The following is a 19,596-nucleotide window of genomic DNA, read 5'->3' as shown; positions in this document are numbered from 1 at the left end:
ATATTTTTGCCGAGACTAATAAGGTACTTTTAAAGAACCTCCATGTTGCTTCTATGGATTTTAATTTCCTAACTTTCTCCTTCAGGCTATTTCTAACTTCCTCAATATAAAAATCTTCCTTTTTTGAAAAGTACTGTGATATTATTACCTTATGGTAGGCTCCCACGGGAGGATGTTGAGCTTAATTATATTATAGTCGCTTTTATTTAGTGGCTCGACCACATTAACTTCCTGAATCAACTCATATATTTTGCTCAAGATCTGCATCAAGACTAGATTTGCCCTTTCAGAATTCCACAGAAACTGTGATACATTACAATTGAAAGCCCATGATGATGCCCAGTAATGTATCTCAAGTAATCAGTTGTTGTTGGGCTAAGATTCAGCTGAAAACAAACTTTAGTAGTGAACTATATGGTAGTTCTGAAAAGCAGATTGAAATATGGCTTGTCTTTGAACTCGATCCACTGCTTCTCTGAACTTATAAACATGTCTTTGAAAGAATGTACACTGTTTTCCTGATTAGAAGTCCCTTCTCTTTTTTCTTTCCATTACTCATTTATTTCAGCCCTAGTTTTAAAATCTATCTCATTAGAAAAGCATTCTCAATAACAGAAGTTGAAACAAATATAGACACGTGTATCCTTGTTCAACACAGAGCTGTTACTATTACATGTTAAGAGAACACAATATTTGGTCTGTACTAGACTCAATTTCTTTATTATTTTAAATCCCAAACTGATTATCTTAAATCTAGCTTTTCTTAAATTTTCCAAGAAATAAATATTTACTTCATTAACGTTATAATTTGTGGTTCACATTTCGAAAGAAAGCTAAAAATAATGTCTGAAATAGTGTGTCTTTCTGACATAAACACAGCTAACTTACATTTTTGCAGTTTCCAGGATTGTTTCACTTGTACAAAGCAGTAAAAGTATCCTGCTCTTTCCATTTTTCTCGTACTATAAGAACCAAGAAAGCAGGAATTTGTTTAGCTCATTGGCTCCATTTATCCTGAGCCAAGACCATGATCTTGGAAACCCTGTAACTTGGCTGAATACACTACAAAGTTCTTTGCAAAAAAGCCAGTGCAATTAGAACAACACAGTGTATGTTCAGTCTCAAAATTAAGACGATAAAGTTTCAAACAGCTAGAACTGAAACAAAGTATCATGGACCCAGACCTTTAATCAGTTGAACACAAATCCTAATTCCACTAGTTTTTGATCAAATGAAGAATTGTGCGCTTGAGGACAGCATTAAGAAAACACTATTCTACCTTTTTGTAAATGGGCAGAATTGACACAGAAAACACTGAAACATAATGGAAGAAGTGCAAGTTTTGTGCAGTCCAGCCTTGGGAGCTTCTCTGAATACTGCAGATGGAGTGATACTTTAACACAGCAATCCCCTTTACACTTTCTGCATTATCACTGCTTACTGCTCAGTGGCCATACACATTTGCTGACCAAATCAGCACATTGAAGATTCCATCTTAAAACCTAGTGCTTCAGTTTTGAAGCTGGTTTTGGTTTTTTCCCCAAAACCTCCCCTTTGCTGCATATTTAGAACTTCTAACACATGCATAAGACATTCCCTTCACTTTCATGAAATCATCTGTAATTTCTGCTTTGATGAACTACAACTCTTAAGGAAATCAGATAAATAAAATTCAGTACCAAAGGATTATAGTTCATTATGTTTCAATTCACCTAAACTATTTATGAGCTGTTGAAGGTTCATTTTTGTTTTATTGAATAAAGGAATTCCAGGCCTTGTTAAAAGTAACTTTAGTTCTGCTCAGATTGAGAGTAGTTTTCTTTCATGCATTTTGTTTGTTTTTTGGGGGTTTTTTTGACTGTTCATATAAAGCAATTTCAGAAGTTACTAGGTTAGTAAGGAGCAAATTAAGTTCACTTCACTTAGTCATTTGCTACCTTTTTTTCTGCACAAAGAACACTTAGTCCTGGAAATTGAAATATTTATGCAGATGGAAAAATAAAATTTATATACATTGATGAGATGTATATGCATTTTATACAAAATAGGCAATTATGTGGATTGTATAGAACTATATTCCTTTTGGTTTTTTATTTGTACCATATAAGTTTAATATACTATTTTAAAAGAGAAAAAAATTTAACAGACCATATAATTTGCAAGGAGAATGAATCTCTACAAGAAGTGTAAAATGTTGCAAGTTACAAAATGCTGACTCACTAAACTACAGAAAAACCACAGTTCTCAATGCTTCTGCTTCAAGGATGACATTACTTTTAAATTAAGTAATCCATTACACTTTTCTTTACCAAACATTTGTAAATAAAGGATTTGATCCAATTTTACCTGCAGCTTTCCCAGCCCCACAGGCCTTTGGAGAAACATGGATCCTGTCTGTGAAACAGTTTTGATTCTCCCCGGTGAGGGAGAACTAGCGGAGGGGTAGAACCCCACAGGGGCTGGTTTCTGTGAGGCAGTTTCCTAATATTCCCCACTTTTGGGTTTGTCTGCCACTTCAGACTGTGGACATGATGTTTGGAACTACCCTAGGTTTGGCAGGGCTGTGATCTGTAAGTCACTGTAGGGGCAAACCGGAGTAATCTTGTAGGTGGCTTGTTAAGGTTTATTTGATCTTCTGGCTTATTTGCACAGGCACACACCTGCTTGTTACATGAGAGCATTGACTTCTTGCTCTTTCCCTCAAAAAGTCACTGGAGCAATCCTGTCCTGATAATATTGTCCTGTCATATCTTGTAAGGCCATTACGGGGACGGAAAACAGCAGCAATGGAAGCTGTCAGCATTTCACGCCGCCTCTCTTCTGATCTGAGATTCTATTGATTTGCTGAGATCTTTAAAGTGCTCAGGGTTTTAACAGCCCTAAACATGGTCTGCTGCTTGATAAAGAGAGTCAATAGTGCTTGGTCACATCTTCAACTAGGCCTCTATGAGGTGTGCAGTATCATTTTACATTCATTACTAACAATTAAGCATCCAGTTTGCTATGGAGAGGTATCTATTTTCTTTAAGGAAGAGCTCAAGTAAGCACTTTTCTTATATGGATTGATATTAAAAAAAACTCTTCTTATTTACACTACAGCATCACTCAGACCCATGCATCTACTACCACTTGTGTGTTGTCCCTGGGCTGCTATAGTGATTGAGAATCCAGCTGACAGAGATTCACCAAATTTTTAAGAATGCCAAAAACATGAAAGTTTTTTTGGGTGATTTACTCCCCCTTTTATTTCTTTTGAAGGCATTCAGTTAGCATAAAAATAATGATTATTACATAAATTAAAGTTGTTGCAATTCAGCTGTAGGGATTGCAGTCCAAAGCCAGTGAAGATAGCTCAAGGTTTTAAAAAGTATCTGCTGTAAATTGAAAACAAATGGTTGAAAGCATTTTTCAAACTTCTCTCCCACAGATTGTATATTCCATTTTCCAAATTAAATCTAAGAGAGAATATTACTTTATTGAGATTTATGGAATAATTTCTTTAAAAATTCCAGCAATATGAGAATGTAGGCAGACACTGACAATAAAAAAAAATAAGTGTCAGCTACTAAGTGGTTTCATCTTTTGGAGCTTTTTATGTTTTTGGTAATGGGAAAAATTAGTTCTGACTGCTTTTTAAAGCTAAAATTATATATAAACCATTAATTAGGGGCAGATCATTTGTCCAACTTTTACTGCAAAGGGGATAAAATGGGTGGAAAACATGATAATATACCAGTGCTCCTTGGAGGAAGTGTTCCTCCCTCAACCCAACTCGCTGATCCTGTCTAAGGAATAAGACTTAAGAGCTTGTGAGAAAGTGTGTGTAAGAGGATATAAAGGAAAATTGTTCTGTGGCATCTGGGAGAAATATATATATATAAATAGCAGTTAGGCTGTATTAACTATGAAAGTAAATGTGTTACTCAATTTTTCACCTCTTTCAAGACAAACACAGGACCCTTTTTCTGTGTGGCACAGTACAAGGGATGTAACAAAAGGAAATCAGCTCTGATGGACAGGAAAGCACAGAGAAGAAGTCCCAAGGACACAGGACTGGTTTTGAGAGCTCCAGTACGTCATGGATTCCCCGAAGGAGTCTTAGGACCTCATTACAGTTTTTGGGGTGTCCAAGAGCTTAAAGGGATGATGAATCCTGGAGCCTAAGTGGACTGTTAAACCTCCTCCCATTAAAGAAAAACATGTGGTTGAAACTATGTTGGCTAAAAACCATGGAATTTTCTGCGTAACTTTATTCCTTCTTTGCCATTTTGTGTTGGCTATCATGATCTGCCTGTTATATTTCAGCAAACGCAATAATTTCCTTTTAATTAGATAATTGCCATGTTATTCATTGGTTTTGATCACTTCTAAATTCAGCTTTTGGTTTTAACAAATGTAGTTTCAGAAGATGATGGATTTTTATATTTTTTAAACCGCTAAATGTTCAAAAAGGATTTGTACACATAACAAAATTAAAGTAGGGATTATCTAGCACTGTGTGTGGGATACAGCTATAATCTATACAGAGCATGGAAAAGAAACTGGCATTCTCAATTGCACTGCACACATCTCAGTAATAACAGGGTATGAGGCATACAATTTCATGGAACACCCACAATGAAAATTATTCTTTCCAAACAGAGAATTGTTTTGGAATAAGTTAGGTTAATTGGCACCATGGGATTCCTCTCAAGGAAACACAGAACATTAAAATCTACACATGTGCATGTAAAATGATAAAGTATTATCTTCTTTCCCCTCTCAGCTCTTCAAATCTGAGACACGCTACCCAAAATCAACAGAAACGATTATGTTTTGTTGATTCAAATTTCCTCAGAATAAACTGGCAATTCTTCATCTGGTCAGTTTACAACCTGAGAGGCACTGCACTGCTCCACAATTGCTAGCTTGACTATGGCTATCTAGTGCAGTCTCTCACACAGAAATAGAGGTCTCTAGAGCTTTTGGTACATGCTTTTTAGATAGTAAGAAACTTTATTTTCAACAAAGCTATATGGCGCTAAGATACAACCTCTTTCAAAGGCCTGTTGTGCCCCTATTAGGATTAGAACCAAAATCTGCAAATGGTTAATGAGAAATCCAGGCACATTTCATTGTCATTATACAATCTTTGGTTAAAATGCAGTATTTTACAGCTTCTGAACACAGTTAAAGTACATTAAGTCCTTACAACAGTAATATCACCCTCTCAAAAGCTACAAAGAACTTATAACTGATTAAGAGTCTTCCTTTTCATGAAGAGGGCTGAATTCTCATGCAGACTGTTGTGCTATGTGCATTGTTTTGTTACTGTTAAAGGCTACCAATGACAGTCTACATGGTTTATCTTTAAAATGTCCTGATTTTTTCACATTTGGCCATTTGCACACCTCAACCATTATCTTTTTCTGAGTTTTCTTCTCCAATTATGTCAACGCATTTCAAAGCAATTAATTGTGGTGCCTAGTGGGCAGGTCACAGGTGAGGTGTGGCCTCAAAAATTATGTCTGTTGTGCCACAGGTCTGACTGCTGGTCTTCTGACCTCTCGGATGAGTGAGAAACCCCCACGTCCTGTGACCTGACATCACTTCACCTGCAAGTCCTGTGCTGAAAAATAGTCTTCATCACTTCCCTCTGCAGTCTCCAGGAGAAACCCGAGGTCTGTCATTTTTGCAACACAGGCAATGTAGTGTTTCAGTTTCTCACATGCTAGAGTCCCCCTTTTCATACACTGAAAGAGGTGTTCAGGACACCCAAGAACACCCCAAAATGTATTATTGTTATATGTCAATATTTTTATTCACTTTTCCCCCCTACCTGGGCCTATACACATATCTTACATGGATTTACCACTTCATTACTCATAGAAGTACAGGAGCAGGACAGAAAATGAAGTTTGCACTCAGCACTGGTGCAATTAATTGTTGAACGGAATTAAAATGAAATTTTGTTTTATTCATCATAGAATATATATCATAATTATGTTCTGTGCCCCAACATTGTTATTCTAGGGGACTATTCCTATTCTTTATATAGAGATGAGAACTTGGTCTGATAGAACAATGAGGCTATACTTTCCAGAGTTTTCATAGTTTGTTTCTGAATAACAGAAGAATTGCAGGCCCATTGGGTTGAAGAATGAAGAACTTCAGATAGGATCTCTTAATTATCCTTCCAGTGCAGCCTGGAGAAAAATACAACTTTCCCCTGATTCCCTTTCTCTTCACACATCAAAATAATCCCTTTTGGGACTAATTGGTCATGAACTTAGTAACCACTGTAAATTCAGCTTTCAAGGGAGCAGAGAGCAAATAACCTTTGTGGAGGATACAAGCTAGTGCTTAGTGGAGGAGAGCACAGCTTGTTGTGATGTCAGGGCAAAATGTTCAAGAAAGGTTCATTGATTTCAGCCTCATCAGAGGAAAATAAATTGAAATTGCTGGACTTGTATGGAAGGATTAGCATGAATTATGTGAATGGTGGGTATTCTGTTAGTAACATAAATCCTGTGGGTATCAGTGGACAGTTTATATTTTAACTCAGATCTGCTCTGTGCATCAACAAGATGCAAGAACAAAAGTACACATCCAGTCAAGAGGAATATGTGAGAAGTTGTATCAGTGACAGGACTGAGCAATTCAGCAAATAACACAGTCTGATTCCCACCCTAAGTTTTAAATAGATTTTATCCCTGGCTTACTGTAGTTTTCTGTAGCCACTCCTCATTGCAAAGACAGCACAACCTCTTACAAGCTTCTTGGAGCAGGCTTTTGCAGTGCTGGAGGTAGTGGAAATTTAAAAAAACAAAAAATATTTGATTATATGTTGAATGACCTGAGTAATACATATTCATGTGATTAAATGTTACAGAGTCATGGAATCATTAACTTTGGCCAAGACCTTTATGTTCATTAAATGCAACCATTAACCAGCACCACCATTTTTTACCACTAAACCACATCCCCAAGTGCCACATCCACCTGCCTTTTGAACACTTTGGGGGTGCTGATTCCACCACTTCCCTGGGCAGTCTGTTCCAGTATCGTGACACAAGCATGAAGGCACAGTAGATGTTTCACTAGTAATCATTCCATCAAAAGGATGCCTGTGGTGACCAGAGGCTCATTTGATCCTGACTCTGGAATAATTGGCTCAGAGCAGCACAGTTAACATATTTAACACCTGACAGTCTACTGCCATATTCTTATAATAAACATATGAATTGCTGTGTTCCACAGCAGTCTTCATGGCATCACAGAAAATTCCTACCTGAATCACTGGATCACTCATTAATTAAGATTCTGCAGGGCTGAAAGCACTTGTGCTCTGATATAAAATCTACCAAAACACAGTAAGAGAAATATCTAACTTTTAACTCGTCTAAAAGCTGAGCATACACTTAAAATAATTGTCAGATATTTCTGTGGAGTTTTTTTCCCCCTGCAAAGATAATTGACTGCTAAAATATTTGTAAAGTATTAAATAGGAATACAGCATTTAAAAAACTTTTGGAAATAAAAAACACACATAAAGTAGTCTTACTGATGTTAATTTGAAAGCAAGATGAACTAAGAAGGTGACTATGGCTTAATATTTAGGGGAGTTTCTGTTTAAGTGTTTCTGACAAGGAAAACCAATCTTAGATCAGAGAAGGTGACAGAGGCTGAGTTAACTCATATGTTTTCAACAGTGATCTCTGATACCATTTAACTAAGATTTTCTGTCCCTTTTCCCTTCACTCCCCTGTCCTGCCCTTTCCTTCCTCAGAGACTTTGCCTTTTATTATGGCATGCCCATGAGATGCACGAGAAATATTTTATTACTAGCTAAAAAAATATATATAAATAACTGAATCTCTACACAAGTGCAAGTTGTAATTGCATAATGGCAAATTTAAGGACACCCATTTTGCAGGGGTTTCTTCTCTCAGCACTGTGTGAGGCAAAGTGCAGCAGAGTGCAGCCGTTCTTGCTGGCTGCACAATTTATGACCCTGTAGCCAGCAGATACACACCAGAGCTGCACCAGAGCTTAGACACAATGAAAAAGAAAACAGAAAAAAAAAAAAGGAAGCAATAAACTGAAAATAGCCTAAGGATCAGAGATGACAAGCAACTGAACATGAAGCCCTGCTGCAATTCCTACCTAAAGAGCTCGTTCAGTCAGTGGATTTATAAGTAGAAAACGACCTTCTAACTACAGGGACTTGATTTTACCACTGGCAGCAGTAAGATGTAAACTTGGCTACTTTGTACAGTTCTGAGGTCCTTCGTTTTAAAAGGATTTGGGGAAGTTGAATGATTATAGGGAAGGACCACAAAAATGATTTAAGGACTAACATTTGCAGCCCTAGAGCTACTTAGCTTTTCAGAAAGTATCATGAAAGGTGATTATAGCATTTAATTCCCAAGAGAAGTGGTAAGCTCCTAATTTTTTTGTTGTTGCCAAACCATACCTTGATGCCTTCCCTCTTGAACAATATATTTTAGACCAATATATTTTAGACCAATACAGGTTTTCTGGGCTCAGGAGAGAAGCAAGTAAGTGAAAATTGATGTAATAGGTTGTGCTACATTTTATGGTGACTGCTCTAACCTAAAAGTTTCCAAATCTTAGGAAATAATATAGTTAATAAGATAAAATACAGTCACAGGAGTATGAAAAGTTGGAGAACTGCTACAACATTGACCAATTTTCTGTAAGTTAGATACAATCTTGAGTGCAAGGTGACTGGACTGATCTTTTAATAACAGCATATTCAGCATTGTTGCACCTCAAGAAGTCATTAAATCCACGTGCTTGGAATGTTTTGACACTTTTTTTTCCCCCCTGCTGAGTGCATTATGGGATGAAATCAGATTTGCATGATACTATTGGAGCCTTTAATTATTTTGACTAAATTTTGACAGTAGATTCAGACACATTAGGTCTAAATTTTCTAAATAATTGATTAAGGTCCCCTTAAATGCCACTTAAAGTGTTACCATTGTTATTTCAATAGCTTCTCATTTCAACTTTCTACCTCTTTTCTACTTGGCAATAGTTTAAAACAGAAAGAAAATACCAGTAGTGAAAATCACACTGAAAGAAAAAATGGGTTCTAATATTTTCATTAAAAGTTTGTCTTTGCAACATAACTTTGAAGGAAGAATGGTAAAATGTTGCTCTGCAACTAACAACTCTCTTCACCACAACATAATGGAGCAGTAAATAACCAAAACAGGGAAGCAGACTTTTAGTTTGGGTATTTTATGGGGTTTTTTTTGGTTTTTCTTTTGGCAAAAGGTTCATTCTTTTCTTCTTCCTGAACTGCTCAGGAGAGTTCACAATATTAATGGGTACTTTAATGTATTAAGAGATGGAATCAGTATTTTCTCCATTACAGTGGGCTAGATATTCCTAAATAGCTGAGCCAGGTGCATGGCCTAGATTTGAGTTACAGGTCCATGTCTCGCTCATGTCCTTGCTCAGCTTTGAGGCAAGACCAAGGTATGCAGCTTTTTCTTGTCACCACATTCCTGACATAGGGGAGGAGGTGACAGGAGGGGGTTGGCCAAATGCCTGATCTGTGCACATACACTACAATACTTATGGTGACATAAAATGCATTGAAGAAGGCCACAGATGTTGAACTAGCAAATTATTGATTTATCCTTTCATGGCTTCCAACAACTAAGTCAAAAAATACAAGATCAAAAAAGCATTCCTGCTAATTGTGCTGTCAAAGAATTTTAGGAATTAGAAGATGTGCGAAGAAAAATTGGTTCTTATGCTTTTTTTTTGGTTTTGTTTTTTTTTTAAACCTTCAGGAATCCTGCATCTAATGTTCTCTTGAGTAGGGCCACCAAGAAGCACAAGTCACCATCATCCATTCATGGAATCTATCTCTGTTATGAAATACTTCTCCACACTTGTGCTAATTCCTTCTGAGATACTAGCAGTGGATAAAATTATCGCTGCTCCTTTTTAATTTGAACTCCTTAAAATTAAATAATGTAACTGTCAGTAATTGTCTTGCAGCCACAATTTTCAAGCAGAGAACCTCAGTGACTTCAAAGAACATTAAAAGCCAACGGACCAATAAAACTTAGGCAAAGAATTGTACCACTTCTTACTTTCTATTTATATCCACAGACCTTCCCAGAAGTGATGGACAAGAGGCAAGTCCAAACATATTGATGTGCTTTGGGCAGCAGGGACCGTGAAGAAACCCTACAGACTTGCTCACAGCAATGAATTTCACCAATACAGGGACCAGTAGATCCATTAGAGAAACAAAAAGACATCTTTTTAGGAGGGAAACATGACTTATTGTTATACAATGCAATCATCTCTCTTCCTCTGATTTTTGCATATTGTTTTCCTCCTTATCTGACTGACAGTGCTGTAATGAGTGAAAGATGTTAGTGAGATAAGAACTAACCTCCAGGATTATTTTTATGAAGGAAATACATCACTTCAGTTTCTTGGTTATATCAGCCTCAAGATAGTTGAAAGTTGATTCTTTGGAATAAATTTGCTACTTTTGACAATATAATGATTTTATCACTGCTAAATTTCCTCCTGACATTAAAAAAGGAAGACAAAATCAACCACCACTTTATTATTCCATCTATTGGCATTAAAAAACATGTTATAGGGATAGCTGTCTAAAATTCTTCTCAGAGGCAGCAATTTATATTACCTTTGATTCAACCACAGCTGCATTATTAGCATTAGCATTATCATTATTCTAATTATTTACTACATACAACATATGTCTCTAAAAGTCTGAAAAAGTATTTTTGATGTTTCAACTGTTGGACTTAAGTATTTGCTTGTATTTCAGTACAGAGAGAAAATAGCAGAAGCTGCTGTTTTCAGACACTTGAGTATAAAAGAGAAAACTTTTACATTTCTTTTTAGGGGAAAAAAATTATTTCCCTTTCTATTATTGCTCTGAGGCTAGAAAACAGGAGAGTGGTTTTTGTTTTCTTCAAAGTGTGTACATCCAAATTCTGGCACTATACATGTTTCCTGAGTGAGCACAGAAGACACATTCCATGATGTTTGCACTGTGCAAGTGGATGCAGTGTTTTACATAGTGGTTTGTTGAGTATTTTTTTAACTGTTGACTGTTCTTCACTGCCTGCTGGAAAATCATCTATCCACAGAGTATTCTCCATCACTGATTGCTAGTACTGAAGTGTGTAACAGGTAAGAAAAATCAAATAATCCACCAAGTAGTGACAATTCTGCCATTGCCACAGTGATCTCCCATCCTTGTGGGTAAGAGACCATGAACAGTGAACAAGGAATCAGACTGCAGAGGATAAACGTAAAAATGTTTAAGAACCCTTGTTTTAAAACTACCATTTTGCTTATATGGGTTTTGGGGTTTTTGATTTATTTATTATGTTATGTAATCTACTCATTCCACAAATTCTTTACCCTTTCTGTTTAAGAGCTGGAGTCTTCCTCCTAGGCACATTTCCTTTTTCCTTACCTGCAAAGTACATGAAGCCTCTGTTCTTGCCAGCCTGCATTAAACACTGCAATACAATTATCCTCAGTCACTGGACTGTTATCTCAGGGAATTGAATTAGACTTTCTAGCTTTGACACATCAAATTATTTACACAAAATGTTATAGTTGAAACAGATCCAGTGTAGAGCATTACATAATGGTTAGAACAGTATAGATTAAAAAGATCGTGTCACGGATTTAAAACAGAACTAAAAGTTGATTCTGATCCTGAGGGTACCTGTTGAGAGTCATATCAAGCAGGTTAGTGGCTGTTCAGAAGCATGGAAAATCAGTTTTCCATTTAGCCATGCCTCTAAGTTGAAGGTGTAAAAGTTTCCTTGAGAAAGGTTTCTTTGGGACCAATAACAATTCTGTGGAAATTTCACTGTCAGTTTTCCACAAGTACAAGTGATTAGAACTTTTGTTTAAGAAATACGAAACAGCCTTAGATGGTTGTTCAAAAATACCCCTGACAAGTCCCTTCTGTTTGGATATCTTGAATATAATGGTTATCTGCAGGGACAGAAAGGGAAGCATTCAGCAAAATACATAAAATGTTTTTTTTCCTGAAAAAGGTGCAATATGTTTCACTGCTCTCTTTTTCAACACACACTAAAAACCTCTGAGATTTTCTCTCAGAAAAGTCTAACTGGCCTCTTGCTCTTCTAGCTGAAACAAAATTATCGCTACCAAGTGCTATGCATTTCAAATTGATCTATTTTGTCACAGTTATTATTTAAGATCCCTCTGTCAAGAGTAGGTCAATATAACTTTCATCCATGAAGACTTTTTGATACATGGTCCTCACTGCTCTAGGCATAACCTGATTACATCTTAAACCTTCTTTATATATCTGAATTCTACTTGCATTACTACTCTGAATTGTGACAAGAAATCAACATGGAACAAGACTTGACAGCATACCAGAAGTAAAATGTCTTTCAATAGATTTACGAGTTTTCCATTGGTACTTACCCCATAACCAGATGTAATTTCTCACCTCCACCTTCCAACATATTCCCATCAGTGCCCATTCCCCACTCACTGGCCTGACCATGAAAGCGTTCCCAGTGAACAGGATGGAAGCTGTTTGTCCCAGCAACATTCATGTCTGAATTTAGAGGGTCAGTCACTTTTACGTGCCCCTCCAATACACGCAGTTTTAAAGCAGGCTCCCACCCAGGACAGCTTGTGCTACATCTGGGGTCGAGCCAAAAGGTAATGAGCACCCCTGTTCCTCTCCAGGCCATCCCTGAGCATCCCCAGGCCCCCTCCTGCGTCCAGCTCCCTGGGCATCACCGAGTACCCAGAGGGCAGGGGAGGCCCTAAGCCAAACTTGCTTCCACTGGCACCACAGAAAAAATCATGAATTCAGTGGGATGGAAATGAGCCCAAAGGATGAAATTACAAAGATATTGCTGTGGAATGCTGGTGCTAAATAGTTTCATTTGAACTTAAAGTGAGGAAAAAAATGAAGGAAAAGAAAAAAGTTTGATAAGAGTTACAAGATGCTGTTTTCCCTTCCCTTTACGAGCTTTCACTTCTTTGCCAGGAAGAACTGAGGTGTCTCTTGTCATTACTCCTTTTTGTTATTTAAATTTAATTAATTTCTAAAAATATTTTTCCCATTTCTCCCATATACATGCTAAAATATAAAAAGGTAGAGGTAAGTATAAAATCCAACCTTTATTCCACTTTGAACAAGCTTGTGTATATCCAAAAAAGGCTCCTTGAGTATGTCTCCTTCGGGAGTAAAAATCTTCACGTATCCTTCTTTCTCAAGAATAAAGAGGCGATGGGATCCATCCCCACAATGAACTGCTCCAACAGGTTGCCTTAGTCCACTCACAACCTCCTGAATACAGAAGCAGTTGTGCTTGTGTTTTCTAAAGAAATTTAAAGAAATAGTGAGACATTTCTTCTTTCTCGTAACCATGACACAAAAATTCCCCTAAAAGATAAAATTATTGCTCTGCAATGATATTAAAAACAGGTTTATAATATTTTTTTAATATATTAATGCGTATAAATTATTCCCTTGAATGTATGCAAGCACATAATACAGAAAATCACCTTGAACTTGAGGAAAATTTGGTCTGCATACAAAAACCAGAACATTAAATAAACTTAGATCCAAAATGTAGAGCAATGGGAGGGAAAAATTTTTGCAAAAGAAGAGAATAATTTAGAAATACAGAATTCCTACTATAAAATGAACACAGTAAATTTCATCACTTGGATACAATTTGGCTTCTAAAATCCATTTTAAAATAATTACTTATGGAATAATCCAATTATTTTCACAAAAAAAAAAACAACCCACAAATGAAATAAATTGAAGATCATGACATAAATATTTTACTAATAAACTTATCGTAGTCTTTTAGTAATATTAAATTTAGGTACAGAACTACGAATGATCCACAGACTGGATGATAACCAAGATCCACAGGGCGGATCAGAGCAGGATTCTAACACCTTTTCAGCCAGGCAAATATGAAATGGTACTGAAGTGCTGAAGCTTGTGTAACTTTCTCTTTTGACGTACACTAGCAGCAGCAAAAGAAAGTCACATCTGGAAAACACAGCTGCTCAGCATAAGCACACACTGAGCTGTTTCACTGGGAAAACCACAGGCTTTTCTAGGGCTTTTTTTTTTCAGATTAAACAGCATTTATCTTTATGAACCTGCTGATCTCTTCCTCTTTGTCATATTCTTCCATGTGGTCCAGGGAGTTAGAAGCCGGCCCTCGCACTTGTTTTCTTGGAAAATCTGGAAAGCACACACCACCATCTTTTCTTGCATAGTAATAGCAAAACTCATCAGCTGTAGTTTGGAGGAAACCTTAAAAATGCAAAAGAGCATACAAATATTTAGTGTGTTGTCATGTCTGCAGTTTTGTGTCATCAAACTCAGATTACAGTGGAAAAAGAGGTCATTTTAAACAAAGGGCTATCTGCAAAAAAAGAGTTTGCCCTGAGTAAACACAAATGTATAAACACAAACTGAGCATTGCCATTTCCAGTTTATTCATCTGTATTTGTATTAAACCTCATTTTCAGTGTGCTTAAGCTTCATTCAAAATGACACAACAGTTCTCTCACTAAAATATTAAGAGACATAGCTCAGAGTTGAGGCTGTGACGCACTTCTCCCTAATTTTAACCCTATCGATCAAGTGCAGTATCTGTTGCAAAATAGCTTGAGCAGCTTCTGTTTAACTTTTTTAAAATAAGTGATTAGTTCTAATCAAAATCTCAGTGAAGACTCTGGAAAAAGCCGTGAAGATTTTGTGGACTGCTGCCAGCAAAGGACATTGGCTGGAGAGGTGAGAAGTGGGAAGTAGTGCTGAAAACTGCACCGTGTTGACACCCAGCTGGCCTCTGGTTGACTCCCAGCATTAAAGTAGCTGAGCAGTGTCCCATGCTGGAGTCTACTTCCTCAACCCCATCCCCTGAAAAGGGGGATATGTCTCATGCAGCATTGGGTAAAAGGTGGTCCTTAGGTTTTAGGTTAAAATGGGAAGGACTTCAAAGGCCCAGAGAAAAACAAACTTGATAAAAGGAGAGCCTTTAAAGAAAAACCCTGCCACTATTGCTATTACTTTCTTGCAATATGTTTAAGGACATTAAAAGAATATGTATTTCTGTTCACAAACCTATTTCTAGTAGTTTCTATCCAGGTTTTAATCAGGAGTATTAAATCTAAGAAGACAGATTCTGGCTGGTTATACACATAGTCTTTTACCAGAACATTGTTAAGATAATATGTCTTAAGTTACCTTAGTTCCTGTTTGCATTACTGGCAACTATCTTAGGATGTACTATAGTCCAGGACATAACTCATAGGATACACAGAATTAGCACTTAATTGGAATTAGAGGCCTAATTTATGCATGGCTTTACCACTTGTGAATAATGCAGTAATCCACAGATCTTGGCCATAAAACCTCTGGCTTACAATGTACAGTAAGAACTGATCAGGGACAGCTGTGTTTCATTGGAAAATGCCAATTTCTTACAAGCAGAGCTTTTTCAGAAACATTATCAGTTTTGACAAAATTTCACTTAACATGATGTTTCTGGTCCAAGCTCAAACTTCTGGTCTAAATGAAAAAGACAGAACCAGACAGCAAACCTTGTATCACTATACTCCAATGTCTTGTAATTAGGGTGTTTCATTAGGAAGAGGAATATTCAGGTCAATGCCCCTCATCTGTCAGGCAAGAGTTTGACCCTAAGTCTCCCATTTCCCAAGTAAATGTCCTAACAACGACTTTATTAGCCATCCTGGGGTGGTCTCTCTGTGGCTTTCTCCATGGAAAATTTCAAAAGAGTTCAATTTCTTCCTTATGTGGAATAGGAAAATTTTTTGGATCCCAGAATTCTTGTGGAGTGAAAAGCCTTTCCCACCCAACTGTACTTCTTTTCATATAGATCTTCCTTAAAAATATTGGAAAAATGACACGACAAAGCACATTTTGATTTCTATAAAATAATATCTGGAAACACAGGATAGTGTGCTGTGGTGTAAATGTTTAATTACTGTGATTTGAAGCTTCAGTAAATTTCATCTCTGAGGAGCTGCTTTTAATTTATAGTAGTTATTTTGAGAAAATGGGAGATGTAATTTCAAGTGGAACAACTGGAGAGAAACTCTGATATAATCATAGAGTAGTATTCCAAGGCTTGTAAATATAATGCCGAAATCAAAGGTAATCTAAATTCTTGCTGTTGAATTATTTAACTTAAGAATACAGGGATTTGTCTTTAATAATTTATTTCTCTAGGCACAGTGGGTCATTCAAAAAATGCAATAGCAAATTGGAGGTGTACAATTACTAAGAATTTCTAGAATTTTCCAAGTATACCATTCACTATTTACTAAAGACAAACTTCTCTTGGCTTGAGTGTTATCTTTAGTCAGTGAGACCCAGAGCAGGTTGTGATCACGTGGTTCACTCGGTACACTTCCATTTCAAATAACAATCAGATGCAAACTCACTTTACCAGTGCAATGCCTTTTCTTATATGTAGGACTAATCCCTTTGCCTCATGAAATATTTTATCATGCACTAAAGTGCACTGTGCACTGCAGTTGCCTTTTGCTGTTTAGCAAACACATCAGCAGATTCTAAGAAAGGATAAGGATCAGTATCCTAGTCCTAAAACACCTATAATAAACCTATCCACGTTCTGGACCATTTTCATTAGAAAGGCTTGTAAAAAAGTGGAGTTAGAATTAAACTACAAAAAATGTTGCATTACTGGAAGGAATGTAACCTCTGTAAATACAGTTTCACCTGTGCATTAAGGGTGGAATTTACTATTTTGTTCTATAAAAAACATAGTAATTTAGAAAAAAAATCTCCATGTGTTATATATGCTCCATTTAACATACTAGCAGCTTCAATGAGGACATTTAGAGAAACATTTGCTTCTACTCTCCTATCTGCTTGTAGCCATTTATTATCTTCTTTCTCATGCTTAGATTGTAAGGTCTTTAGTGTACAGTTTTCCATTTTGTTCAGAGTTTGTACAGTGTCCAGAAGAATGGTCCCTGACAAGTGCCCCTAAGCACTAGAATTGTTTGGAGAAAAGAAAAAAAAAAAAAAAAAGTAATAGGGACTGCAACCCTTGGTCCTGTGTGAATTTCCGTACTTACTAATTTATTTTAAAAGACTCATACATATTATTACAAATTTCCTACCAGCTGTGTACATGTTGACAGAGCAGTGCCTGTGTTAACAAAGAAAATTGAAATCACAAAGGATGATTAAACATCATGTTTAAGTGTCAGATTTTGCACAGGCTTGCATTTCTATGCTAAACTTTCTGTCTTGCAAACAAGAATCCAACGACAGGCTTTTCAGTTAAGGCAGCTACAGTGAAGGCTTTCTGTGTTCGCCTTTATAAAACACTGTGGGAATAAATTGCAAGATTAAAAGCCTTTTCAAAGGAAAACTGCTCCCAGCTGATCCCCACCTCCTCTCTCCACTTGTATTTGCAGCCAGTTGTTCCTCACACTCTATCTCCCTTCCTATCCTACCTTCACCAAATTCCACTTTGCTGGATTCCCTCATCACCCATTCCCTTGCCTCTTCTCTTTGACACACAACTCCAGTGCCATGGTAGCACATGTCTCAGTCTTTGCAGCAAGTCAAGTTTCTATTCACTCTCTCCTGCTTGCATTGCACACAGGATTGAGTATGATCCACTCATCTGAATAAACCTGCACTGCCTTTGAGGGCATCTGGAAGTCAGGCTCACCTGCTTTATTTCTCTGTGACCTTGAGCACACAGTTCAACATTATGTCAAAGCAGCCTTTACCTTTTGGGGTTTTTTTTTCTGATTTCCACCTTTGACAGATATATATGAATTTGTGCACAAAACCCCCACATTCTCCTCTCTTTTCAATTGCCAGTTGAGAACCAAAGACATGATTTCAGACAGATTGTTTCAAAATGTACTAAGACCACTGGTAGCTCTCATAATTTCCAACTGGTTTGCAAGTGACTGGTGACCTGCTTCTCCTGCTCAGACACTGCAGGTTCCTGATCACACAGGATCAGGCAGGGAAAGAGTTGATCCCCTTCATGCTCTTATTACCAGTAGCAAATTTACCAGCCACTACTATTTTTCTGGAGTTTGACTATGTTGACTGTGACTAATAATCAGCCATGTTAGAACTTCTGGAAGTGCTCTGTGAGCTGGAGAATCTCTTAGAATTCCAATGTTTTGGGCTAAAATTCCAACATTTTGGAACACTGTGTTTGGCGCTTGAAAAATCCTATCAGATGTCTGTTCTGGTAATATCTGGATTCAGATCTGGGCCTGGATCTGAATTCACCCACAATCATCTGGAAGCCATTTCTTCAAATGAAAATAATGGAGGCCAGATAGCTCAAAATCTCTCCCACATCCTTGGATGGCACCGTGGCTGTGGCACAGGTTTGTTCCTTAGAACATGTCACTTCAAATGGCATGGATCACGTTTCTGCTTATGTCTAAAGGCAGAATCAGCTGTGCCTCTCTTTACTAGCTATATTAGTAATAAAGACTAGACAGTCTTCCCTTATGGAAAGGGAAAACTTAAAATTCATATTGACTGAAGACACTTCATTAAATCACTTAACTCCAGTGTCTCCATCAATAATCTCTTAAACTGAGGCTTGCAGTAAAGATTAGATGTGAAATAATCAGAACAGTTATCTGGAATGAAGCAGAGCAGCTCTAACCTCAAAGTCTTTGTGAAACATTACACCTTCCTGCTCATCCATACAATCCTAACAGCTTCTGATATATTCTGCTTGAATAAAGAATAGGGTCCACATTTTCTCTCAATATTCCAAAAGAAGTCAGTGGAAGTTCTGATATAGTCATAACTGGTGGGCAAACTGCTGTCTTCAAAATAGTTAACCAAGGATCTGCTAGGATTTTCATCTTTGCAGTAGACAGAACAATAAATGAATTTTTGAAGCTAATTCATGACAAAACCTGATACATAATTGCTCAGCCTTCTTGGTTAAAATGTACTGTGAACATTTCAATCCCAGAAAAGGTGCTTTCTGTCTCAAAATGTTCATAATACTTCTCATTTGAACAGGACTTAAGGGATAAAATTATTTTTGTAGTCAGCAATTTCCTTAAACTCCGTTGTATTAGTGTTCAGAAACAATTAGCACTCCCTAATGGAGGAAGAATAATTATTTGACATATTAACAAATGCACAGTGAATCATTGCCAGAGACCTTGGGTTTGGGGGACTGTTAATTTTCAACTCTTTGTAAAATCCTCCAGGCTAAGCTGAAAATATAGCTTCCACATTTTCTATTTTTTCTTCTTTCTTTTGCAATAAATATTATTATAGATATACAAGTCTCACAAGGAAAACAGAACCCCCAAATAAGTTATTTTAATTACTTATATTTCAGACTGAACATGACTATGAAACTATATTAAAATCCTATAGGCTACCTTCTCAGAAAGAGACAAGATGAATCTTAATGAGTACCTTTGGGCAATCCTAGAATAGGTATCAACAACCATGAGTACTAGTCAACTCACCAAATTAATCCTGTTGGTGGATGT

At 36.9% G+C, this 19,596-nt stretch overlaps 1 protein-coding gene across 1 annotated transcript in view; it reads right to left on the bottom strand.

Annotated features, from left to right (window-relative positions):
• Positions 1–19,596, bottom strand: part of HHIP (hedgehog interacting protein) — a 69,500-nt gene that overhangs the window by 39,894 nt on the left and 10,010 nt on the right. Inside the window, exons 3-4 of the mRNA XM_086889304.1 lie at positions 14,194–14,350; positions 13,190–13,391 (exon numbers count right to left, since the gene is read on the bottom strand). Coding sequence (XP_086745430.1) covers positions 13,190–13,391; positions 14,194–14,350 — 359 coding nt within the window. The remainder of the gene's footprint in view (positions 1–13,189; positions 13,392–14,193; positions 14,351–19,596) is intronic.

This window comes from Cyanistes caeruleus, chromosome 5 (assembly GCF_971803275.1).
Source record: "Cyanistes caeruleus chromosome 5, bCyaCae1.hap1.1, whole genome shotgun sequence".
In the NCBI taxonomy this organism is placed as follows: Eukaryota; Metazoa; Chordata; class Aves; order Passeriformes; family Paridae; genus Cyanistes; species Cyanistes caeruleus.
Note: the sequence above shows the minus strand (reverse complement) of the source record. Positions and strands in the feature narration are given on the sequence as shown.